The sequence below is a fragment of the Salmo salar genome, chromosome 01, assembly GCF_965601325.2.
Source record: "Salmo salar chromosome 01, fSalSal1, whole genome shotgun sequence".
NCBI lineage: Eukaryota > Metazoa > Chordata > Actinopteri > Salmoniformes > Salmonidae > Salmo > Salmo salar.
The window spans coordinates 143225858-143252019 of NC_138291.1; the positions used below are offsets into that span (position 1 = coordinate 143225858).

The 26162-nt window shown below is 43.3% G+C and overlaps 2 protein-coding genes across 10 annotated transcripts in view; one reads left to right on the forward strand and one right to left on the reverse strand.

Annotated features, from left to right (window-relative positions):
- Window positions 1-1365: 1365 nt before the first annotated feature.
- smad4a (SMAD family member 4a) lies at window positions 1366-17803 on the forward strand. 6 transcript variants are annotated; one of them, XM_045689777.2, is made up of 12 exons: window positions 1366-1730; window positions 2016-2425; window positions 2654-2828; window positions 2939-2968; window positions 3073-3279; window positions 3598-3735; window positions 7209-7316; window positions 7594-7644; window positions 9171-9354; window positions 9587-9755; window positions 15915-16053; window positions 16460-17803. In XM_045689777.2, the coding sequence occupies exons 2-12, from the start codon at window positions 2186-2188 to the stop codon at window positions 16669-16671; spliced, it is 1653 nt and encodes a 550-aa protein (XP_045545733.1). In that variant the 5' UTR covers window positions 1366-1730; window positions 2016-2185; the 3' UTR covers window positions 16672-17803. The 6 variants fall into 6 exon arrangements, with proteins under 6 accessions (XP_045545733.1, XP_013985383.1, XP_013985401.1 ...); XM_014129911.3 differs by having other exon boundaries at window positions 1367-1649; XM_014129914.3 differs by having other exon boundaries at window positions 1367-1559.
- Window positions 17804-18040: 237 nt separating this feature from the next.
- rfx3 (regulatory factor X, 3 (influences HLA class II expression)) overlaps window positions 18041-26162 on the reverse strand; it is a 66399-nt gene continuing 58277 nt past the window's right edge. For all 4 annotated transcript variants that reach the window (XM_014129960.3, XM_014129952.3, XM_045689750.2 and 1 more), the window contains one exon: window positions 18041-23531. In XM_014129960.3, the coding sequence (XP_013985435.3) occupies window positions 23248-23531 (284 nt within the window). In that variant the 3' untranslated portion in view covers window positions 18041-23247. The remainder of the gene's footprint in view (window positions 23532-26162) is intronic.

Genomic DNA, 26162 nt, shown 5'->3' on the forward strand with positions numbered 1-26162 from the left:
TCAGAGAATGTGAAATCAAAGGGTAAACAATTTAGAAGGTGTTATGATTTTTTTTTTATTGCAGATGACTTTATGTCTCTGCAAAATGTCAAACCTCTACATTTGGAGAAAGCAGAAGCAAAAAGGTACAGATGATGTACAAAGCCATAGATTAAGTTTGCCAGAAAAAAGTTATTTTTCCTGAATACATAATATACTGTCCATGTCCATGGAACCAAATTAATGTTTAAATCCTTTCTGCCCACTTATTAATGGATTAATCTATCTGCCTCAGTCCGACTCACACCCCTACCACCCCACTATCACACATCCTTCTAGAGCCACATGCAATGCAAGCATTGGTGATAAGGAGGTGTTAGGGCCTGGAGACTTGTAGACCATCACTCAGGATGAGAAACCATTCCAAGTGGGGAGCAGTAGGGAGAGTGTGCTGTCAGATTCCTGGGCCCCAACACCAACAATCTCTATGGAACATTCAATACACCCCTCAACCAGCCTCTGTTTACTGGCCAGTCCCTCTATTCACCACTGCCTGGCCCCAAACACTCCCACTTCCCTTCTCTGGCATGGATACTCTGGGGCCCTTATCATGGCTTTGCCTGCAGTACAGATGGAAAAAAAACATGTCACATCACCACTCCTCTTCTGCTGTCAGCAGACTGAAGGAGAGACAACCTCTATGGAATCACGCTGAACTTTTAAACCAACTGGACTTGGTTCTCAGTCAAGATTTGCTTTTCACTGCCATGCATTTGTTAATCAAAACTATACTGTATACTGTACCTAATAGCTATTGAGCTGTTACAGATATTATTTCAGAGTATTTATTCATGACTTGAAAGGTGATGGTTATTTATTTAGTAAATTTGATGTGCATGTGAAAGTTCAGTAGACTTATTGCATCCTGTGGAAATGAATTCTCTTGAGGAAAAATAAACGTTATTTGTTTTGCAGCACGAAGACATGGTTGGCATATGGTGTTGTTGAATGAAATGCCAGATGAAATTTCCAGAATGTTGGATATGCACATAGGTACATGGTACATTTACTTGGAAACTAATTACAGTTGTAGGTTATAAACCAGGAGCAGAGATTGACTCATGAAGGCACATCTTGGTTTTTCAGACCTCATTGATGGGATTTATGAATACTTCTACATGAGTTTGAAGGACAGCTGCAAGTGAAAATTACATTGATATTTTATAAATGACATGTGTTTGTCATGAATGGAAAACAGAATGAACACACCGACAAGAAATCAAAACGGACCTTATCAGCCCTAGGGCCAATTTTTTTGCCGCCCAGCCTGGTTTTCTGAACTCGAGCAAAGCTGACTCACAGAACATGCTCCCCCTGCTGACATGAGTAGCACTGGAGCAATGCACATTTGCACTGGAGTCGCGAGGGCGTTGCAGGGAGAGAGGGAATTGTTTATTTTCGTAGCTAGCACTTTAGCATTGTTTACCAGTCAGTATATTGCGACCATGTTTGTCTTGTTTCGCCACTGGCACAATTGAGAAACATCAAAGAGTCATATGTCATAATTAGAAGATTGTCAAGTAACGTTATTGGCTCGAACTTCGATTCAAAGAACACTGGTTTTGTTGTCGGCTAGCAAGCTAACTAGTTCAACGATAATAACATTTTAGGTTTGCTACGAGAAAGTATTAGCATTTAAAAAAAATTGTAATTTAGCTACACTGACAATTAGCTACAACTTAACCACACGGGCACGTCATTTTTTGATTTTAAGCGAGCCTACTACTGTAGCTAGCTGTTACATATGTAAATGTTAACCATAGCTAGTTAGCTGGGTATGCAAACTAGTTAGCTTTTGTAAGTCATATTTGTGTAACTAACTAGCTAAGACTGTGTAGGAAAGTAGCTAGCTAAGTTTGTGATGCTAACGTTTGCTTGCTAGCTAACTAAACATGATGGCATTATTAATTTGCTGCCAGTGAATTGATAGTACGGTAGTGCTCTAATGTTGTTATTTTCTTTCTCCCTCACTGCAGTCTGTCCTGTACACCCCACCAGTAGAGTGAAGGGGACACATTCCATTCTAACCCTGGCAAAAGGTTTCAGAAAATGTGTTTTTGACTCATTGATCTGGAGTGAGGACTGAACTGGAAGCCTCCTTAAGATTGAACTCCCAAGTAATAGAGACTGTGGAACGGTGAGCAAAATGTCGATCACAAACACCCCCACAAGCAATGACGCTTGTCTGAGCATCGTGCACAGCCTGATGTGCCACAGACAGGGTGGAGAGAGCGAGACCTTCGCCAAGCGAGCCATTGAGAGCCTTGTTAAGAAACTGAAGGAGAAGAAAGATGAGCTAGATTCTTTAATCACAGCCATCACCACCAACGGAGCTCACCCCAGCAAGTGTGTCACCATACAGCGCACCCTGGATGGACGCCTGCAGGTAATGGGGTAGCTTGGTCATTCATTAGGGCATCCCGTAGTAAAACATTTTGAAACTTAAAATGAAAAAGAGCATTTCTTATTGGACAAGTTCATATCGTCCCTCCCTGTTTCAGTCCCTTTGGTGCCTAATGAATTCCACCTTGGTGATAGGGAGGAGATATTACACTTGCATTACAGGACTGCTGTACTGTGTTCATAACTCTTGTCTTCTCATCTCTGCTCTCAGGTTGCGGGGCGTAAAGGCTTCCCCCATGTGATCTATGCAAGACTGTGGCGGTGGCCTGACCTGCACAAAAATGAACTGAAGCATGTGAAATACTGCCAGTTTGCTTTTGACCTCAAAGCTGACAACGTGTGTGTTAACCCGTACCACTACGAGAGGGTGGTATCACCAGGGATTGGTGAGTGGGATTTATTTTCTCCTCTCTTGAATACTGTTGTTTATCACCTCTGACTTTTCCTTTGAATTCTAAGTTGGATCTCATTTGTGTCCTTCTACTTCTCTTCACAGACCTTTCAGGACTGACTCTTTCAAGCTCAGGTAAGGGAGGCTCTCGCTCTGTACTAGTAATTTGCAGTTCACAATGGAGGATTAAAGTGAAGTTCCCCAAAACCTCGACCCTCTCACCCTACCTGCCCTACCAGGCACACTCATGGTCAAAGATGAGTATGAATTTGAGAACCAGCCATCTCACTCCGGTGCGGACGGCCACCATCAGACCATCCAGCACCAACCCTCCAGACCAGGGGGTCCCCAGGAGTCGTTCAGCAGCCCGGCCCTGCTCCCTCCCCCTGAGGGCAGCAGCTCAGCCTCCACCTCTGCCTTCTCCAGCCTCGCTGCTGGAGCTTCAAGTGAGACAATGTGTTGTGTTTAACCGTCCCCTGTCTTGTAGTTCATTACTCCCTTTAAATGTAAAGTTTCATTTTGTGGTGAATAAGCTTCTGACATAAATACATGACATAGTGGATCCCTCATACCCCAAGTCAAGGTCACGCTGAGAAGTTTTTCAGATGTGTCATTCCTGATCACTTTTGTTTGTGTGTGTGTCTGTATCGTGGTGTATGTATGTATGTATGTATGTATGTATGTATGTATGTATGTGTGTTTGGCTGTGTGTGCTTATATGTTTTCCATACCCACCCTGGCCTGTCATGTTTCTGTCCCTATAGCCCAGTCCAGTAGCCTTCTGTCAGGGAGCCATAGCAGTGAAGGTCTGCGGAAGCTATCCTCAGGGCCAGGCCCAGCACAGGGACAGAGCTCACAGCAGAATGGCTATCCCCTGGCACAGAGCGCCACATACCATCACAGTAAGCACCCACACTCAGCCCTCCAAATTTAATACAATACCAGATACAATACTTTTCTTTAATGAATCCGACAGGAAGGATATACTGCTTCCCCGAGACCAGGCCCAAATTCCCGTCATTCGTGTGAAGAAAAGAGGGGCGGAGGTCGGGTGCCTTGTGAGAATTCATTGGCGAGTGGGTAAACTGCCTTTACCATCCGTTCTATTGGCCAACGTGCAATCACTGGAAAATAAACTGGATGATCTACGATTGAGACTATCCTACCAACGGGACATGAAAAATTGTAATATCTTATGTTTCACCAAGTCGTGGCTGAATGACGACATGGCTAATATAGAGCTGGCTGGGTTTTCCGTGCATCGGCAGGACAGAGCAGGCACGTTTGGTAAGACAAGGGGTAGGGGGGTCTATTTGTCAATAACAGCTGGTGCGTGATGTCTAATATTAAAGAAGTCTTCGAGGTATTGCCCGCCTGAGGAATTGTACCTCATGATAAGCTGTAGACCACACTTATCTACCAAGAGTTTTCATCTATATTATTCATAGCTGTCTATTTACCACCACAAACCGATACTGGCACTAAGACCGCACTCAACGAGCTGTATAAGGCCATTAGTAAACAAGAAAATGCGCCGGGGACTTTAATGCGGGCAAACTTAAATCTGTTTTACCTAATTTCTACCAGCATGTCAAATGTGCAACCAGAGGAAAATAAACTCTAGAACACCTTTACTTCACACACAGAGATGCATACAAAGCTCTCCCTCACCCTCGTCGGATGTGGCAAGGCTTGCAAAGTATTACAGATCACAAAGGGAAACCCAGTCGCGAGCTGCCCAGCGAAGCAAGCCTACCAGATTAGCTAAATGCCTTTTATGCTCGCTTCGAGGTAAGCATGCATGAGAGCACCAGCTGTTCCGGACGACTGTGTGATAATGCACTCCGTAGTCGATGTGAGCAAGACCTTTATACAGGTCAACATTCACAAGGCCGTGGGGCCAGATGGATTACCAGGACATGTACACAGAGCATGTGTGGACCAACTGGCAAGTGACTTCACTGACATTTTCAACCTCTTCCTGACCGAGTTTGTAATACCTACATGTTTCAAGCAGACCACCATAGTCCCTGTTCCCAAGAAAGCGAAGGTAACCTGCCTAAATAACTACTGCCCTGTAGCACTCACGTTGGTAGCCATGAAGTGCTTTGAAAGGCTGGTCATGGCTCACATCAACACCATCATCCCGGATACCCTAGACCCACTCCAATTTGCATACTGCCCCAACAGATCCACAGATGACGCAATCTCCATCGCACTCCACATTGCCCTTTCCCAATTGGACAAAAGGAACACCAATGTGAGAATGCTGTTCATTGACTACAGCTCAGCATTCAACACCATAGTGCCCACAAAGCTCGTCACTAAGCTAATGATCCTGGGACTAAACACCTCCCTCTGAAACTCGATCATGGACTTCCTGACGGGCCGCCCCCAGGTGGTAAGGGTAGGCGGCAATGCCTGCCAAGCTGATCCTCAACACCGGGGCCCCTCCTGTACTCCCTGTTCACCCACGACGGCGTGGCCAAGCACGACTCCAACGGCATCATTAAGTTCGCTGACGACACAACAGTTGATGGAAAAATATATTGGCCATATAGCACACCCCCTCGTGTCTTATTGCTTAAATTAAATACGTCACATTGTGTATATGGGGCATCACTTGTTTTAACGATGCATTGTTCCTACAACGGCCGAAGATGTAACGTGCATATCCCAAAACACCATGCAGAGAACGTTCTTTAAGTGCGTTGTTAGATACTTATAGGATAGAAAATAAAACCATCACTGCTCTCAGATCAGCTTTATTCATTCAAACCTTACCTTTTAACATTATTACTTCACAATAATGATGACAGATCAGTTTCTAGAGCGCTATCACCTATAGCTATAAATATCAAGGCGGCTTATTATGCAAGGCTACCCAGCAAATATATTGAGGCAAAAAAATTGACAGTAACCTATTGGCACAATAGTACTCAATTGATTGAACATGAAATTGACTGAAATATATATATATATATATATATATATATAGGCCCACGTAGCCTAAATATATTTTAATGCAGTCATCTTGGTTTTCATTTGAAGCATCTTGTCATCCTTCACTTTTTTGTAACCATTGTAAAGACTTTGGCGACTTTGTAGTCAACCCTGTTCAGAAGTTATCAGCCTTCAGTCAGACAAACCTCTTGATTTTATGTTTAGCGGAGATCTTTATCTAATCTACGAGTGGTCTGAGGCAGTCAATAAATAACAAGTGCAGCTTTAGTTACGCTGGTTTTGGGAAACACCACAGAGATGTAATGATGCCCCTACTAAGGTTCTAATGATGAACTTAGCCATATGATGTTTTTGGGAAACCGGGCCCAGAGGTGCGTTCAGTTTGCTTGAACATTTACTATGTTGCGTAACGGTATGTACTGAACGACACGTTTCCCCAAACCGTTCTTGTACGTTCTACTGCAGACTTTGAGGTACGTTTGCTCCCGTTTGGTGGGCGTGGCTTGAGGCAATAAGTGATGTATTTAAAGGGCAGTGGCCACGCTGACAGCGTTCCACAACCCAACCCCTCCTAGTTTTTCAACTGGTCGTTCAGTACCGCACCGTTTCCATTCAATTGAATGTGCCAGAACGTAAACAAGTAGTGAACACAGCCCAGGTCCATCTCACTGTCTGGAGGTTCTGGCTATATGATCATATAGAGCACACAGCTGAGCACAGTCAGCACAGCTGCTTCTCTTGTGTTAGTGTGCACTGAGCAAGTGGGCATGATCATAATTCATACCCCCAACCCTCCAGTAAGTCGTGACGAACTGACTTACAAAACTCAGTACAAGACTGACTTTGTACGAGACTGAATTTAGGACCAAAATGAGCATATTTCCACTTTGTAGTCAATTTTGACACAGATGTGTGTTTTTGACTTATATTGATGCCACATAGGCCATTTAAAACCAGAGAAGTTGATTCTAAGGGCAAGTTGACCTTTAAAGGGAGTGGGCACCTGCATTCATCAGCCTAAATATAACTCTCACTGCCTATGCTATTAGCAATTACAGAAATGACCTGCACTTACAAGCAACCATTACAGGTAGCGCTCACATTTACCCGCCCTCCATATACCATAACAGCCCTCATATTTCCTCCCTGCTGCTTTTCACAGTAACCCTATTAACTTCTCAGAACCTGGACGTTCTCAACATTTTTCTTCTCTCAAAAAAGCTTTTCAGCATTACCACATTGCATCTCCGGTGGGTTCATTCCTCCTCGGTCAGTTATAGAATTCCTCTCACCCCTGTGACTGTAACCTATGTATGTGTCGAGTGTGATTGCGAGTTGTGTTTAGTTCAAAGCTAGGTCTTTTCTTGCTATATTGATGGTCTGACGCAACAGGTGATTGTTCTGCTTTCAGGTGCCACCTCAGGCTGGCTGAGAAACGGGAACTTCTCCCCCCCAGTGCCTCACCACCAGAATGGGCACCTGCAGCACCACCAACCCATGCCCAACACCCCACACTACTGTGAGTGGCTCTGTTGGCCCCCTCTCTGGGTATACAGCTAGTGGTGCTGCCGCCAACATCTGAGCCTAACATATGTTATCTCCCACAAAGCAACAAGCTAACATTGAATTCATGTAACAAAGATTATGGTCTTGTGAAATGAAAGAGCAATTTTCCAGAAATTATGTGAATTTGTACTTATGCCATTCAACATACATTTTTTGTTCATTTAGCACGAGCAGTACAAACAGCACCATTCTCTGGATTGTTGTCTTATTTACCTGCCATTCTCTTCCAGGGCTCTCGCACAATGAGATTGCATTCCAGCCCACCATCTCCAATCACCCTGGTGAGTCTGTGTGCAACGTTAATCAGAGAGTATGTGTCCCCATCTGATCCGGCATGAGGTGTGAAATACAGGGCCTTCAGAAAGTATTCACACCCCTTGACGTATTCCACATTTTGCGGTGTTACAGCCTACATTTAAAATTGATTACATTTAGATGTTTGTCACTGGCCTACACACAACACCCCATAATGTCATAGTGGAATTATGTTTTTACATCTTTTTTAAAACAAATGAAAAGCTGAAATGTCTTGAGTCGATAAGTATTCAACCCCTCTGTTATGGCAAGCTTAAAGTTCAGGAGTACAAATGTGCATAACAAGTCACATAATAAGTTGCACTCTCTCTGTGTGCAATAGTGTTTAACATGATTTTTTTAATGGCTACCTAATCTCTGAACCCCACACATACAATTATTTGTAAGGTCCCTCAGTCGAGCAGTGAATTTCAAGCACAACCACAAAGACCAGGGAGGTTTTCCAATGGTTTGCAAAGAAGGGCACCTATTGGTAGATGGGTAAAAAAGAAGCAGACATTGAATATCCCTTTGAGCATGGTGCAGTTATTAATTACATTTTGGATGGTGTCAATGAACCTAGTTTCTACAAAGATACAAGCGCCCTTCCTAACTCAGTTGCTGGAGAGGAAGGAAACCGTTAAAGGTTTTAAGCATGAGGCCAGTGGTGATTTTAAAACAGTTTGAGTTTCATGGTTGTGGTAGGCGAAAACTGAGGATGGATCAACAACATTGTAGTTATTTCGCAATGCTAACAAATGACAGAGTGAAAAGAAGGAAGCCTATACAGAATAAAAATATTCGAAAAGATGCATCCTGTTTGCGACAAGGCACTAAAGTAATACTGCAAAAAATGTGGCAAAGAAATGTAATTATTTGTCCTGAATACGAGGCGTTATATTTGGGGCAAATCCAACACAACACATCACTTAGTACCACTCTTCATATTTTCAAGCATGGTGGTGGCTGCATTATGTTATGGGTATGCTTCTCATTGGCAAGGACTATACACTGCAGTTGTTGCTTACAAAGAAGACATTGAATGTAGCCTAGTTACAAATTTGACTTGAATCGGCTTGGAAATCTATGGCAAGACTTGAAAATGGCTGTCTAGTAATAATCAACAACCAACTTGATAGAGCTTGAAGAATTATTTTGAAGAATAATGGGCAAATATTGTACAATCCAGGTGTGCAAAGCTCTTCGAGAGTTACCCAGAAAGACCTACAGCTGCCAAAGGTGACTCTAACATGTATTGACTCAGGGGGTTGAATACTTATCTAATGAAGATTAAGTGTTTTTATTTTCCATACATAAAAAATAAAATTCTACTTTGACATTAGAGTATTTTATGTAAATTGTTGACAAAAAAAGACAATTAAATCCATTTTAATCTTACTTTGTAACACGACACAATATGGACATAATCAAGGCGTATTTATACTTTCTGAAGGCACTGTAGAGGGTATAGAGACCGAGACCAATTGATGGTGATTCTTTCGTTCTATTCCAGCCCCTGACTACTGGTGTTCCATTGCCTACTTTGAAATGGATGTTCAGGTTGGGGAGACGTTCAAGGTTCCAGCCAGCTGCCCCACGGTGACTGTGGATGGGTACGTGGATCCCTCAGGAGGGGACCGCTTCTGCCTGGGTCAGCTCAGCAACGTCCACAGGACAGAGGCAATCGAGAGAGCCAGGTACTCTACCATAGAAAAAGGAAGGATTTAATGTCTTTGCGAAATGAAGTGGCTAAGCAGAGTGCCTGCCACTCCCTTCAGTTTTTTATATCATTCATATTTTTGGAAGACTATTAGTGTACCATAGCAATATAAAGTATTTTTTTAGGCAGATAAAAAAAAAAAAGATATATCTTGTCATATACTGTCTCTCTGTTTGCTTCTCTTCCCTCCTTTCTTCCTGGCTCTATAGACTTCACATTGGTAAAGGGGTGCAGCTGGAGTGTAAAGGGGAAGGGGACGTGTGGGTGCGTTGCCTTAGCGATCATGCAGTGTTTGTGCAGAGTTATTACTTGGACAGGGAGGCAGGACGTGCCCCAGGAGATGCAGTGCACAAGATCTACCCCAGCGCCTACATCAAGGTGAGATATTATATTTTTATTGTATTCCATTGAGCTTTTATTTTGTACTATTTTTATTATTTGAATTACTTCTATTCTTATTTTTGTCGTGTAGTTGAGAGGGGTACCTGCAAGTGAACATGTCACTCTACTGTGTACACACTATGCGTATTCTGTGCATATGACATATACATTTGATATCACAGCCCACAGACTCACTGCTGAGGAATGGCATCCCTAAGTAAACAAGGACATGTTTTTGATCTGTATTATTTTCATGCATTGTGTCTCAGTGGTTATTTGACAGCTTGGTAAGGTTGATTGTTCTCAAAACTGGTTAAAATCCTTACGTTTTAGACCGTTGAACCTTTGGATGAGCACAGTTATTCAAAAATTTGAACTGACTTTAGTATTCATTTTTGAGAAGATACAAATAAGGCCAGTTTTAAAAGTTAAAAAGCTAAATTTGATTATCCACGTGACATTATTACATACCGGGATATACCATGACATTAGATGTAATAAACAACAAATGTTTGAATGTAGTTCTTATGACATGCACGCTCAGTAGCTTCCAAATATATTTGTATTTTTGTCGGCCAATCGAAGCGGGACTTTATTCATTCAAAGGCATTATTCTTGTATTAAAAACTGATTTTTCAGGGGGTGCCGCACCTCTACTTCCCGCAGCTATGGATATTTTCATCTCTGTCACATGAAACTGTTTGCATGTGCGGTGCCCTTTTGACAACTGTGTTTTCCCGCTAATTGCATTATGGATCAAACATTTGCGCATAGTCTAATGCCTTGTGCACATTGCTGTGCTTAATAATGTGAAGAATAGTTTAGCAACATTTTAAGCTAAACTTTCTGATCTGTTGCATCTGACTCATTTGCTTTTTAACTTGAAAAAAAAAATGTAACCTAGTCCTACTGGTTGTATGAATTTGGCTTCTATCTTCCCACAACTGTCCCGGAGTCTGTTTGGAATAGGCTAGTTCTACCTCGACAAGCTGACCAATAAAATGGGTCATATCTAAAAACCAACTTCTTACTGAATTCTGCACATCAGAATTCGGTAAGGACTGCACATTGTTGCATCCTCGACTTGCATGTTCTGTTAATAAGAATTACCATAATCTACATGGGATTTCTGTCATTCTGAGCACCGCGGGTGGACACCCTAAAGATTACGCACCCAATGCATAAGGGTCCGGCAGACTTCTCTAATGTCCGGTAAATTAAAATGGAAAACTTTCCCCTACAGTATGCATTTTTATTGTAGCTGTGGACAAGCACACCTGATTCAACTTGTCAACTAATCATCAAGCCATTTGATTAATTAAATCAGGTATGTTTGTCCGGGGCTGCAACAAACGTGTGCTGTTGTGGGGGTACTGGAGTTGGGAAACTGCTGTAATCGATGCAGTCAAGACCTGCAGTCAAGACCAGTACTATCAGATGGGATGATAAATAATCTATGGTAGCTAGAAGTTTTCTAACTAGCATGAGTCGGCTTTGATACATTCTACATCTCTCTCTGCTTGTCCTGCATTCCTGCGTCCCAAACACACCGGCCCCTCCCCCTGCTGCAACAGCAGAGCGCCACCGCTCAGGTTAAAGACAATAAGTACAAAAAAACCCATGTATTTCGACTATCCGGATATTACATTTCATAATATATTATTTGAATAGTGAAATTATTTCAGTTGCCCATCTGTAGTTGAATCCCTATCCCCTCTTTTTTATTTTATTTCACCTTTATTTAACCAGGTAGGCCAGTTGAGAACAAGTTCTCATTTACAACTGCGACCTGGCCAAGATAAAGCAAAGCAGTGCGACACAATCAACAAAACAGAGTTACACATGGAATTAACAAACATACAGTCAATAATACAATAGAAAAAGTCTGTATACAGTGTGTGCAAATGAGGTAGGATAAGGGAGGTAAGGCAATAAATAGGCCATATTGGCGAAATAGTTACAATATAGCAATTAAACACTGGAATGGTAGATGTACAGAAGATGAGTGTGCAAGTAGAGATACTGGGGTGCAAAGAAGCAAAATAAATAACAGTATGGGGATGAGGTAGTTGGATGGGCTATTTACAGATGAGCTATGTACAGGTGTCGTGATCTGTGAGCTGCTCTGACAGCTGGTGCTTAAAGCTAGTGAGGGAGATATGAGTCTCCAGCTTCAGTGATTTTTGCAGTTCGTTCCAGTCATTGGCAGCAGAGAACTGGAAGGAAAGGCGGCCGAAGGAGGAATTGGCTTTGGGGGTGACTAGTGAAATATACCTGCTGGAGCGCGTGCTACGGGTGGGTGCTGCTATGGTGACCAGTGAGCTGAGATAAGGCGGGGATTTACCTAGCAAAGACTTATAGATGACCTGGAGCCAGTGGGTTTGGTGACGAATATGAAGCGAGGCCAGCCAACGAGAGCAAACGGGTCGCAGTGGTGGGTAGCATATGGGGCTTTGGTGACAAAACGGATGGCACTGTGATAGACTACATCCAGTTTGCTGAGTAGTGTTGGAGGCTATTTTATAAATGACATCGCCGAAGTCTAGGATTGGTAGGATAGTAAGTTTTACGAGGGTATGTTTGGCAGCATGAGTGAAGGATTTGCTTTGTTGCGAAATAGGAAGCCGATTCTAGATTTAGTTTTGGATTGGAGATGCTTAATGTGAGTCTGGAGGGAAAGTTTACAGTCTAACCAGACACCTAGGTATTTGTAGTTGTCCACAAGTCAGAACCGTCCAGAGTAGTGATGCTGGACGGGCGGGCAGGTGTGGGCAGCGATCGATTAAAGAGCATGCATTTAGTGTTACTTGCATTTAAGAGCAGTTGGAGGCCACGGAAGGAGAGATGTATGGCATTGAAGCTCGTCTGGAGGTTAGTTAACACAGTGTCCAAAGAAGGGCCAGAAGTATACAGAATGGTGTCGTCTGCGTAGAGGTGGATCAGAGAATCACCAGCAGCAAGAGCGACATCATTGACGTATACAGAGAAAAGAGTCGGCCCGAGGATTGAACCCTGTGGCACCCCCATAGAGACTGCCAGAGGTCCGGACAACAGGCCCTCCGGTTTGACACACTGAACTCTAGCAGAGAAGTAGTTGGTGAACCAGTCGAGGCAGTCATTTGAGAAACCAAGGCTGTTGAGTCTGCCGATAAGAATGTGGTGATTGACAGAGTCGAAAGCCTTGGACAGGTCGATGAATACAGCTGCACAGTATTGTCTCTTATCGATGGCGGTTATGATATCGTTTAGGACCTTGAGCTGGCTGAGGTGCACCCATGACCAGCTCGAAAACCAGATTGCATAGCGGAGAAGGTACGGTGGGATTCGAAATGGTCGGTGATCTGTTTGTTAACTTGGCTTTCGAAGACCTTAGAAAGACAGGGTAGGATAGATCTACAGTGAGGGGAAAAAAGTATTTGATCCCCTGCTGATTTTGTACGTTTGCCCACTGACAAAGAAATTATCACTCTATAATTTTAATGGTAGGTTTATTTGAACAGTGAGAGACAGAATAACAACAAAAAAATCTAGAAAAACGCATGTCAAAAATTTTATAAATTGATTTGCATTTTAATGAGGGAAATAAGTATTTGACCCCCTCTCAATCAGAAAGATTTCTGGCTCCCAGGTGTCTTTTATACAGGTAACGAGCTGAGATTAGGAGCACACTCTGAAAGGGAGTGCTCCTAATCTCAGCTTGTTACCTGTATAAAAGACACCTGTCCACAGAAGCAATCAATCAATCAGATTCCAAACTCTCCACCATGGCCAAGACCAAAGAGCTCTCCAAGGATGTCAAGGACAAGATTGTAGACCTACACAAGGCTGGAATGGGCTACAAGACCATCGCCAAGTAGCTTGGTGAGAAGGTGACAACAGTTGGTGCGATTATTCGCACATGGAAGAAACACAAAAGATCTGTCAATCTCCCTCAGCCTGGGGCTCCATGCAAGATCTCACCTCGTGGAGTTGCAATGATCATGAGAACGGTGAGGAATCAGCCCAGAACTACACGGGAGGATCTTGTCAATGATCTCAAGGCAGCTGGGACCATAGTCACCAAGAAAACAATTGGTAACACACTACGCCGTGAAGGACTGAAATCCTGCAGCGCCCGCAAGGTCCCCCTGCTCAAGAAAGCACATATACATGCCCGTCTGAAGTTTGCCAATGAACATCTGAATGATGTTGGGTGAAAGTTGTGGTCAGATGAGACCAAAATGGAGCTCTTTGGCATCAACTCAACTCGCCGTGTTTGGAAGAGGAGGAATGCTGCCTATGACCCCAAGAACACCATCCCCACCGTCAAACATGGAGGTGGAAACATTATGCTTTGGGGGTGTTTTTCTGCTAAGGGGACAGGACAACTTCACCGCATCAAAGGGACGATGGACAGGGCCATGTACCGTCAAACCTTGTGTGAGAACCTCCTTCCCTCAGCCAGGGCATTGAAAATGGGTCGTGGATGGGTATTCCAGCATGACAATGACCCAAAACACACGGCCAAGGCAACAAAGGAGTGGCTCAAGAAGAAGCACATTAAGGTCCTGGAGTGGCCTAGCCAGTCTCCAGACCTTAATCCCATAGAAAATCTGTGGAGGGAGCTGAAGGTTCGAGTTGCCAAACGTCAGCCTCGAAACCTTAATGACTTTGAGAAGATCTGCAAAGAGGAGTGGGACAAAATCGCTCCTGAGATGTGTGCAAACCTGGTGGCCAACTACAAGAAACGTCTGACCTCTGTGATTGCCAACAAGGGTTTTGCCACCAAGTACTAAGTCATGTTTTGCAGAGGGGTCAAATACTTATTTCCCTCATTAAAATGCAAATCAATTTATAACATTTTTACATGTGTTTTTTTGTTGTTGTTATTCTGTCTCTCACTGTTCATATAAACCTACCATTAAAATTATAGACTGATCATTTCTCTGTCAGTGGGCAAACGTACAAAATCAGCAGGGGATCAAATACTTTTTTCCCTCACTGCTGTATAGGTCTGTAGCAGTTTGGGTCTAGAGTGTCTCCCCCGGGGGATGACCGCGGCAGCTTTCCAATCTTTGGGGATCTCAGACAATACGAAAGAGAGGTTGAACAGGCTAGTAATAGGGGTTGCAACAATTTCGGCGGATAATTTTAGAGAGGGTCCAGATTGTCTAGCCCGGCTGATTTGTAGGGGTCCAGGTGTTTTTATTCTCCATGGACTTTAGTGTCCCAGAACTTTTTGGAGTTTGTGGTACAGGATGCAAATTTCTGTTTGAAAAAGCTAGTCTTTGCTTTCCTAACTGCCTGTGTATATTGGTTCCTAACTTCCCTGAGAAGTTGCATATCGCGGGGGCTATTCGATGCTAATGCAGTACACCACAGGATGTTTTTGTGCTGGTCAGGGGCAGTCAGGTCTGCAGTGAACCAAGGGCTATATTTGTTCCTGGTTCTACATTTTTTGAATGGGGCATGCTTATTTAAGATTGTGAGGAAATCACTTTTAAAGAATAACCAGGCATCCTCTACTGACGGAATGAGGTCAATATCCTTCCAGGATACCCGGGCCAGGTCGATTAGAAAGGCCTGCTCGCTGAAGTGTTTTAGGGAGTGTTTGACAGTGATGAGGGGTGGCCGTTTGACCGCAAACCCATTACGGACGCAGGCAATGAGGCAGTGATCACTGAGATCCTGGTTGAAGACAGCAGAGGTGTATTTGGAGGGCAGGATGGTTAGGATGATATCCGAGTTTACGTATTTGGGGTTGTGCCTGGTAGGTTTATTGATAATTTGTGTGAGATTGAGGGCATCAAGCTTAGATTGTAGGATGGCCGGGGTGTTTAGCATGTCCCAGTTTAGGTCACCTAACAGCACGAGCTCTGAAGATGGATGGGGGCAATCAATTCACATATGGTGTCCAGGGCACAGCTGGGGGCAGAAGGTGGTCTATAGCAAGTGACAACGGTGAGAGACTTGTTTCTGCAAAGGTAGATTTTTAAAAGTAGAAGCTCAAATTGTTTGGGCACAGACCTGGATAGTATGACAGAACTCGGCAAGCTATCTCTGCAGTAGATTGCAACTCCGCCCCCTTTGGCAGTTCTATCTTGTCGGAAAATGTGTGTGGTCTGCCCCGTTGTGTGTAGTCCCTAACCTTCCCTGTTCTCTCTGTGTGCTGTGCAGGTGTTTGACCTGCGCCAGTGCCACAGGCAGATGCAGCAGCAGGCAGCCACAGCACAGGCGGCAGCCGCAGCACAGGCAGCAGCAGTGGCTGGAAACATCCCCGGGCCTGGCTCTGTAGGAGGCATCGCCCCCGCCATCAGTGAGTCTCTCTTTTCACACTATTCATCCTTTAACCTGTCTGCCAAGCAATATATCCATCTGTCTTGTCTCCAAGCAGCTCAGAACCTTACAGAAATGGCAAAATGTGTGCACTGCCTTAGACGTGTAACTCTATATAGGTAGTGAATCATTCTATCAAATATGTAGTACTACCCTCTAACTGGGCTCCCGAGTGGCGCAGCGGTCTAAGAGGCGTCACTGCAGTACCTGGTTCGAATCCAGGCTGCATCACATCCGGCCGTGATTGGGAGTCCCATAGGGCGGCGCACAATTGGCCCAGCGTCGTCCAGGTTTGGCTGTCATTGTAAATAAGAATTTGTTCTTAACTGACTTGCCTAGTTAAATTTAAAAAAATGTAACTATTGTTTTTAACCCCCTCCCTCCAGGTTTGTCTGCGGCGGCAGGTATAGGAGTGGACGACCTGCGCAGGCTGTGTATCCTGAGGATGAGCTTTGTGAAGGGCTGGGGGCCTGACTACCCCCGGCAGAGCATCAAGGAGACTCCGTGCTGGATTGAGATCCATCTCCACCGGGCCCTGCAGCTACTGGATGAGGTGCTGCATACCATGCCCATCGCTGACCCCCAGCCCCTGGACTGAGTTATAGAATGGCAACACTAACTTGACTTTGTTTATAACTGACAATACCACATGCTGGACTGACTGCCCATGCTGTGTAGGCTAGCCCATTTGAACGCTGTCTGGGATGAGAGAGGGGGGTGAATTATTTTTTTCTTCTTCTACCCACTGGCATCAAAGCCAGCCAGGGTTCCTTCTCTGAAGATACCAGCTCATGAATCTGTTTTCTACTTGCCTCAGAATCAGGATATACAGTCGTTACTCATGGATGCTTTTCATTCTGTTCTACTCATATCATCCTGTTCATTGACTGACAGAAGGCCATGTCATGACACTTTATATACTGTATTTGAGTTTTAATGCTGTTTTTTTTTAAATGGTATATTAGCTTAATTAAGCACTTTATTGGTTTGCTTTTCATGTGCTTGTTTTCAGTATGTTGTCTTGTTGTTAGTTTAGGTATGCAGTGTGGGGGTAGTTTCCGCATACATTTGTAGTTTATCTTAGAATATTCTGCTTTTGTAGCGATGAGTGGGATCCAGGCCAGATGGTGTTCACTTCATGGACTTCAATAATGTTTTCAGATGCCTCAATGTCTAGACAGGTGTTCATTTCAGTTAACATTTTTATCTCCACTTCATATTTCTGTAATCATGACTTTGATGAATTGACTTGTGGTAACATTCCTTGGAGATATTGGAGGAAAGGTAAGGAAGTCTGAAGCCATATTGATGCCAAATGAAAGGACAGTCCTGTCAGTATTGTGAAAGCTGTAAATAAATACATGTTTTTATGACCAGATACTGCATTATGAGAACATCAGCAATTGTGTGGGCCTGGACTACTTGTCACTTTATAATTACAAACCGTGTTGTTCGAGCCCTGGATGCTGAAAGCCGTAATATGAGACAATATACCACAAAACGACTTGTTTACTGTTCTAATTATGTTGGTAACAGCAATAAGGCACCTCAGGGATTTGTGGTATATTGGCCATATACCACTCCCCTTTGGGACTTATTGCTTAATTCTATATTTTTCTGCCTTATGTTTTAAAGTTAGAAAATGATAAATATGTAGGCTAAGGACAGACGTGCTTCAGTGCCCGTCCTTTACCTTCATAATTAATGAAAATAAAATGGTGTATAATTTGTTTGGTGTTCATTCTTTCGCTTGGTCTTAGCAAGGTTCTCCCTGTGGTGTATAAGAGGAAACACACCAGCGCAACAGACATCAGTCGAGTACTTAAGCAGCAGGTGGCTGTCCTATTGCCTCTGACAAAAATATGTAGTGTAAATTTCCAGCCGATTCGACATGTTGACTGATCACCAATACTTTTATCCGTTCATCTTTTGTGTGTCCCTTCTCTATGACAAGTCATAACAATGACTTATTTTTAACAAGAAAAAGTTTATTAATTTAAAGACAAGCCACAAATTAAGAAAACAACACTAAGCTAGCCTGAGCTCAAGTCTGAAATATTCAGAAAACCAAACTACATGTCTTTAATAGTTCCTATATTTCCATCATTACGACACACTGAGGGCTCTATTCAATCTATCGCTGAAGCGTTACAGATTGCGCGATAGAAGTGTAAAAATTATTTCCAATTGAGCCGACATATGCAGTCTACGCTAACGCGGGAACATTGCCTTTAAATTGAATAGAGCCCTTGGCCTTAATGTTAATATGCCTTTATAAATATAAAAGTTCCACAGTTTCATCTTTTATGTAAAATACACAATACAAATCACCCTACACTTATTGGTTTTCTCTTGCCAATTTCAGAAGATAGTATATACTAAGACGTAACTTGAAACAAAAAGAAAGTCACATGATATGTATATATAAATACAATACATTATCCAAAACAAGGAAGAGAAATCACAAAGTACTTTTGCCAACATATCAGATGAAATTAAACTCATCCAACAGGAACAAAACAAATATTTAAGAGACAAATAAATATCCTTTCTTCCCATTTTGTCTATATTTACATCTTGGGGGGAGGGGGAGGGTTCAAGAAAAAGGTTTCCCTAGTATCCACTGCCAAATGCTTGTGCTTGCATTACAGCGGGCCACAACTCACTAGACCGTCAAATGGCACTTAAAATAGATCAAGAAAATATTCAAAATCAAACTGAATAAAGCCACCATACAGCAATCAGTGAATATCATACAACAAAAAGGAAATGATAATGACGACAATGATAGTACAGTGTTGCCATTGGCAAATATCCCAGTCCAGTAGTACTCCAATCTTTCTCTTATTTCAGTGATAATGTAAATCTGTAGTAGTTCTATCCTAAAGCTCCATCCAACAGCAAATATGTGGAGAAAGCCCCACCCAGTGTAAACTGTCATGTTTGGTCAGTGACAGTTGACCAGTAGTCAGTTGGATGAGGTCAGAATTAAGGGTAGGACTGTACGATCCCTTAGGCCCATATCCTCTTCTCCATGTCAGCAGCCATTTTCACCTCTTCCATAAAGTCTGCTCTAAAGAGCCTGTGTCTGGAACCATGAAGTCAGACCAGAGACGTTAGGCCCAGCTGTCTGGGTCAAATTAAAGGCACTGGAGTCTTGTGGATCAGTGAAGCTGATGTATTCTCACCACTTCCAACTGACAGTTTGAGAATAGCTGATATGTTTTTCAGGATGTTAAGATTGTTTTCTTTTCATTTTTTGTTGCTGTAGTTGCTATATCAAACCTTTTAGGTTAGAAATGGGCTCAATTAATCAAGGAACTAAAAAGGCCCTATTGTCTTCTAACACCACACGTTGCCAGGAGCCATCTGTGACCTAAGACAATGGGGAAGGCCCTATAATATTTCTTTGTTCCAAACAAATAAACGTATTACTTTTTGTGAATGGTTATCTATGATTACAACATAGTTTGTGTTGACAGAATTGGCTTGAGTCCAGTTTTGAAACAGGCAGGTTTGATGAGGTCGCAGAGTGAATACAGCATTTACAATCTGGCACATATTCCAAAGAAAACCAAAAACAAAGCAGACAAACCAATAGATTCTAGCAGCACAAAGAGGCATGCAAGATAAAAAAAAGCACTTTCAAGTTTCTAAAGCACATCTGTAAGCTGTTTGCACTCCAGGCACAAATGAATACACAATTCATCTTAACATCTTCAGTATTTTCCGGAGAAAAAGGTCAATGTTCAAAGTTCAAGAGCCATCTCTAATGACATGTTAGGTGGTACAGTACAGTCAGGTTGAGTAAGATCTTGTAATTTCTGTGTGGTCAGAGTTTGACATGTAAACAAATGCCCAAAGCCTTCAATAACCTGTAAGCAAGGTCAATTGCCTTTTCAGTCTAAAGTGAATGCACTTTATCTTCAGTGAACTAGTAAAAGGCATTATCAGTAGAATGGCCCTTTCTCATAAAATCACACAAGCACAATCTGCTAAGTACCATATATATCTAAAGAAAATGTAGTTGATCAAATAAATTCATGATCTTCTAAAAACATAATTTCAATTTTTTTAGCAGGTACATTTTGTTTCTCAGTAGTAAAAATCGTCAGAACTCATACACTACAAGACCAAAAGTATGTGGACACCTGCTTGTTGAACATCTCATTTCAAAATCATGGGCATTAATATGGAGTTGGTCTCTCCTTTGCTGCTATAACAGCCTCCACTCTTCTGGGAAGGCTTTTAGGCCTGTCTTGCATTCAGCCTTCCAATTCATCCCAAAGGTGTTCGATGGGGTTGAGGACAGGGTCTGTGCATGCAAGTTTTTGTGCTGACGTTGCTTCCAGAGGCAGTTTGGAACTCGCTAGTGAGTGTTGCAACCGAGGACAGATGATTTGTACGCGCTACGCGCTTCAGCACTCTGTGTTCCCGTTCTGTGAACTTGTGTGGCCTACCACTTCACTTCGGAGTGGTTGTTACTCCTAGACGTTTCCACTTCACAATAACAGCACTTACAGTTGACTGGGGCAGCTCTAGCTGGGCAGAAATTTGACGAACTGACTTGTTGGAAATGACGGTGCCACGTTGAAAGTCACTGAGCTCTTCAGTGAGGCCAAACTACTGACAACATTTGTCTATGGAGATTGCATGGCTGTGTGATTGATGATTTTATATACCTGTCAGCAACGGGTGTGGCTGAAATAGCTGAATCCACTCATTTGAAGGGATGTCCACATACTTTTGTATATATAGTGTAATTTCATTTTCAAGACTGGTATGGATACGTGTGCATAACTTAAGAATAACTTCTCAAATAGTAAAACAAAAGCACAATAAATACCAATAAATAAAGTCTAGGCAAAGCATTGGTGCATACAGTTCTCCAGATATGAGAGTAAAACAAAAAACAGAAAAGTAATTTCAGTAGTATCAACAAGATTCTTCCAGTTCAACACCTTTTGCCAGTGTGTTGTCCATTTCCTAAAAGCTATCAATAACAGTTCAAGTACAAAATGTGTATCCAGTGTCGTCAGAAGCTGGTCCCCATGCCCCCGCCCATTTCACAGTCAATCGACCAATCACAGAAGAGCTAGCTACCAACGAAACAACCACAGATGACAGATCAACCACATGAAAAACAAAACAAACAAAGATGAATACATACGTATTGTATCATCCTTATATATATCTATATATATATATATCTTTAAATATCAGAAAATATCTACTTTTGGTCCACTATACAAATATGCACTTTACAACCGATAGAACAAGAGATGATAATATGGACTGAGGACTGAATGGGCTAAAATGACAATGTGTATTTTTAGCTGTGTAGTGTGAGAGGCATTATATAGTGTTATCGTGGTGTGTCGTGGGAGCAGTAAGGTTACATATGTGTGTGAGAACAAGGTTTGGTGACGTGCTGCATGTGTTAAAAGGCTGGCACCGCTGGTGTGAGGTAGGGTGACTAGTGGGTGTGCGCAAAACCCACGCTCGGACTCATTCATCCACAACAACCACAACGGCACGCGCAACCATCACCTCAATCAGGTCGAGCGCTCACGTCGGCACACGCGCACACTTCACCCAATAGCACAGGCCAAAGCAGGAGCAGGCCTCGAGAGAGTGAGAGCAGGAACGAGGCAACACACCCACATCGGGGTATCGAACAAACAAACAAAAGTAATAGAACTGGCACAATCCAGAGAAAACTACAAGCACCTCTGAACCTGCACCTCCCCAGCCTTCAGTAACACCAATGAGCCAGCCCAAATCCAGCCACAAGCAACCAGAGAGAGAGCCAAAGCTGTGGCTGGGACAGTAACACAGAATGTACTATCCCTCCCCACAACCACACAATCAGTCAGGACTACGTGGACAGCTGCAGTAAGGGTTATTAAGGCACTAGGATGAAGCCGAGGTACATAGAATCCCTGACATTCAGTCTGCTCTGCAACACCACCCACAGCACTGTTGGGACAGGAAAACGGGACATGCAGCAGCCTCGCCGGGACCACTGTGGCGGCCGTGATGGCTCTCACTCTCTGCCAGTTTCCTCTGGTTGGTTTGTTTTTTGGTCCATTCACAACTTAAGACATCTACCAAGATAGAAGCTACAAACACACACACACACACTGAGAACATGTCAGTAGATTATACGAGTCTAACTAATTACATTTTTATCACACTATCCAGGATCTAAATCCAACCAAACCAAGGCAATAAGTCAAGAGCATCCCATACGATGCATGAAGTGCGTAGAAAAGCTAGTGTTGTAGTGGTATAGTACATCCAGTCTGTCTGTCTGTCTGTCTCACCTCGTGTTTCTATAGAGTAGCAGCACACATAAGAGTACGTCTTTCTTCATGGGCAGAACAAGCCATTAGGGGTCATCAGGGGATCATGGCTACGATTATACACTACTCAATAAATCATTGAACGCAAAACAACTGCCACATAACAAGCAATCATACATCACCAAATGTCATATCTAAACAAAGGTTTGAAATACACCAAAAAAGTCAACAAAAAATCTCATATCGTTCAACTGGATTCTGTCCTTAACTGGAATGTGTCAATGCTTTCTCTGTAAGAACGTATATTATCTCATGACTGGGAGGAATATCTGCTAACGTGAGAGAACAGCACCTGTGTTTTGTTTATATATGCACTATATACTAAACAACCCGATCTAAGAGTGAACCAACTGTCCTCTTATCAATCAATCACATTGCTCATCTGGGGCTGGTGGCTTGGATTTGAGCTTTGAATATATACCCTCCCCTCTACACAGCTTGGGTCAGTCAGTGTCTCACGTCTGGCAGCATCTCATGGGTCACCCCCCCTTCCAATCCTCCTCCCTCACCCAGCATCCCCTCCCAGAGGACAGAAGCATGGGACGACAGCAGACGGAGGCGGCCCGCCCACATTCCTATTCACATCTAGCTCTCTTAATCTATCCAAGGTTTGTGTGACGCCAGCGGCTGTGGTCATGGTGATTTTCATCGTCCTCTAGTGGCCCGGGGGCGGAGGAGAGCAGAGAAAACACAGCACATGACAGTGGGAAATAGTGCAGACGTGTGTGTGACAGCGTGACCCATAGAAAGAGAGAGAGAGACAGACAGATCAAGAGGAGAGTGGTTTGTGGGCGTCTCTCTCTCTCTCTTCAGACGGAGGCGTAGGTGTTGCCGGTGGCGCTGCAGTGGCGGATGGTGGGGGTGGCGGCAGAGGGGGTGAGGATGTGCTCAGCGTGGTCCTGGGGGGGCTGGGGCAGGGAGTGCAGGACGCCCGGCTGGACCACCCCCACCACGGGGTTACAGCCGTCCTCCAGAGCCCCGACCTGGATCACCTGGTGCTCATGCTGCAACTCAGCCTTCTCCCGCTTGGCCAGCGGCTCCCCAGACTCCTCCATGTCTTCCTCCAGGTCACTGTCCATCTCACTCACCTCGTCTGGAGACACAGACAAGGGGACAGGGTCAGTCAGTCAGTCAGACAGACAGGTAGACAGACAGACAGAAAGATGTACAGGGTTAGAATGCCGACTCTCCAGGATTCTCATTAGTCAGGTTGGACCATTGTGTTTGCAGGAAAGGCTGATAGCCTGAAGACCCGACTTTGAATTGCATAGAATTCTACATCGGGCAGAAATGAGCGTTTGGATCAGGAAAGGTTCCTCTCACAACCTCTACAAGCCCGAATGCTGAATAAAATGATACTTTACAGGTTGTCCGAGTGGTTGGTCCTTTTGAAGGAACACTTTATAAACACAACATTTGTGGATTCGGAACTGAGGCAGGACTACAAACATGTTTTAAACACCCTCGCTAGCACATAGAAGAGAATAATTATATCAGACACCCTCCCGTGCTACCAAAGGGGTTCAGAACGTTTCAGACAACTCTTTGCCCCAAACAAGCACTTGAAGAAAACTTTCCAACGACAGGAAAATCTATTTTTGTGACAACGCAGGGCGACATCACAAACTTTCGAGCGACATCACAAACTGTTTTAGAGACTGACGGACAGGGTCTGGTAGTGCTCCAGTTCTCCCTGTCAGAATAAGCAACAGAAGACTTGGAAAGCATATCAATTACGGTAGAAATGGCACTATGGTTATTGTGAGTAACCCAATTTACAGTGCCTTCTGGAAATTATTCAGACTTTTCCCACATTTTGTTACGTTAAAGCCTTCTTCTAAAGTCGATTGACTTTTCCTCATCAATCTACACACAATACCCCATAATGACAAAGCAATACCCCATAATGCCGCTGAAAAACATCCCCACGGCATGAAGCAGCCACCACCATGCTTCATCGAAGGGATGGTGCCCTATTTCTTAAAGATGTGATGCTTGGTTTCATCAGACCAGAGAATCATGTTTCTCATGGTCTGAGAGTCTTTAGGTGCCTTTTGGCAAACTCCAAGTGGGCTGTCATGTGCCTTTTACTGAGGAGTGGCTTCTGTCTTGCCACTCTACCATAAAGGCCTGATTGGTGTAGTGCTGCATAGATGGGAGAACTTTCCAGAAGGACAACCATCTCCATAGAGGAACTCTAGAGCTCTGTCAGAATGACCATCGGGTTTTTGGTCACCTCCCTGACCAACGTCCTTCTCCCCCGATTGCTCAATTTTGCCGGGCGGTCAGCTCTAGGAAGAGTCTTGGTGGTTCCAAACGTCTTCATTTAAGAATGATGGAGGCCACTGTGTTATTGGGGACCTTCAATGCTGCAGACATTTTTTGGTACCATTCCCCAGATCTGTGCCTAGACCCAATCCTGTCTCGGAGTTCTATGGACAATTCCTTCGACCTCATGGCTTGGTTTTTGCTCTGACATGTACGGACAACTGTGGGACATTATATAGACAGGTGTGTGCCTTTCCAAATCATGTCCAATCAATTTAATTTACCACAGGTGGACTCTGATCAAGTTGTAGAAACATCTCAACAATGATCAATGGAAACAGGATGCACCAGAGCTCAATTTCAAGTCTCATAGCAAAGGGTCTGAATACTTATGTAAATAAGGTATTTCTGTATTTTATTAATACATTTGCAAAAAAAATGGTCAAGGGGTCTTTATAATTTTCAAAGGCACTGTATGTTCCTTTAACTCTGCCTTCTAGTGAGGTTATACAAACTGTTATCTCCTACCATTCTGATAGATTGGGGACTGTCAGAAAATGTGGTTGTAACGTTAATAATTTGGTTGTGCAGATGCCCCAGTGGCAGAGTGGCCCACACTCATTGAATATGGTGCTTTTAAATGTTAGAGCAATCACAAGTAAAACCTTTCTCGTGATTGACCTCATTACTGGGCGTTAAGATGATTGCATGTTTCTCACTGAAACATAGCTGTCATCAGACTGTAGTGCCGATCTTATTGAAGCCTCCCCCTCGGACAACAGATTTTCACACTCTATCAGCCTCTATTTTTACTAATGCTCTTAGCTCTACAGACATTTTGTTTGGCGACTTTGGGTATTTTGAGCATCATGCTATACTGTTTAAATGTCAGCCACCAGTGATGGCCGTAACCCTGTATAGGCCACCAAAGCACTGCCCCACTTTCTTTACTGGTTTATCTGAACTATTGCCTATTGTCCTTAAGATGATAAAATCATTGTGTTGGGCGATTTTAATATTCATGTTGACAAAGAGACTGACTCAAAGGCCATTGAATTTATGAGCTCTTTTGAGCTCTATGGACTTTATCCAACATGTTACCGGGCACACTCATAGCTGCAGCCATACCAGGTTATTATCAAGGGGCTTTGTGTTGATGTTGCTTTATCTGATCACCCCTGTGTATTTTTTACTACCTTGTTGCCCATAGCACAGGTTAATACTGAACACATTTTTAAGAAATGCTATCTTGCCTCTGAAGTTGCTCCAGATTTTATTGAGTGTATGAACAATACTCCACCACCTATTCTGCCTTCATCTTGTGATGATTTAGTTGATAACTGCCATAGCTCCAGTAAAGTTGAAAAAGGCCACATCCAAACGCAGAGCCCCTTGGATAAGTGAGGAAACTAATCAATTAAAGAGAAATTGCACAAAGGCAGAGCGGAAGTGGTGA

Excerpts from the sequence above, each read along its gene's own strand:
- smad4a (XM_014129908.3), top strand. The coding sequence starts at position 2,186 with ATGTCGATCACAAACACCCCCACAAGCAATGACGCTTGTCTGAGCATC. Across the intron at positions 2,969-3,072 it reads ACTGACTCTTTCAAGCTCAG|GCACACTCATGGTCAAAGAT; the intron begins GTAAGGGAGGCT and ends CTGCCCTACCAG. Across the intron at positions 9,355-9,586 it reads GAGGCAATCGAGAGAGCCAG|ACTTCACATTGGTAAAGGGG; the intron begins GTACTCTACCAT and ends CTGGCTCTATAG.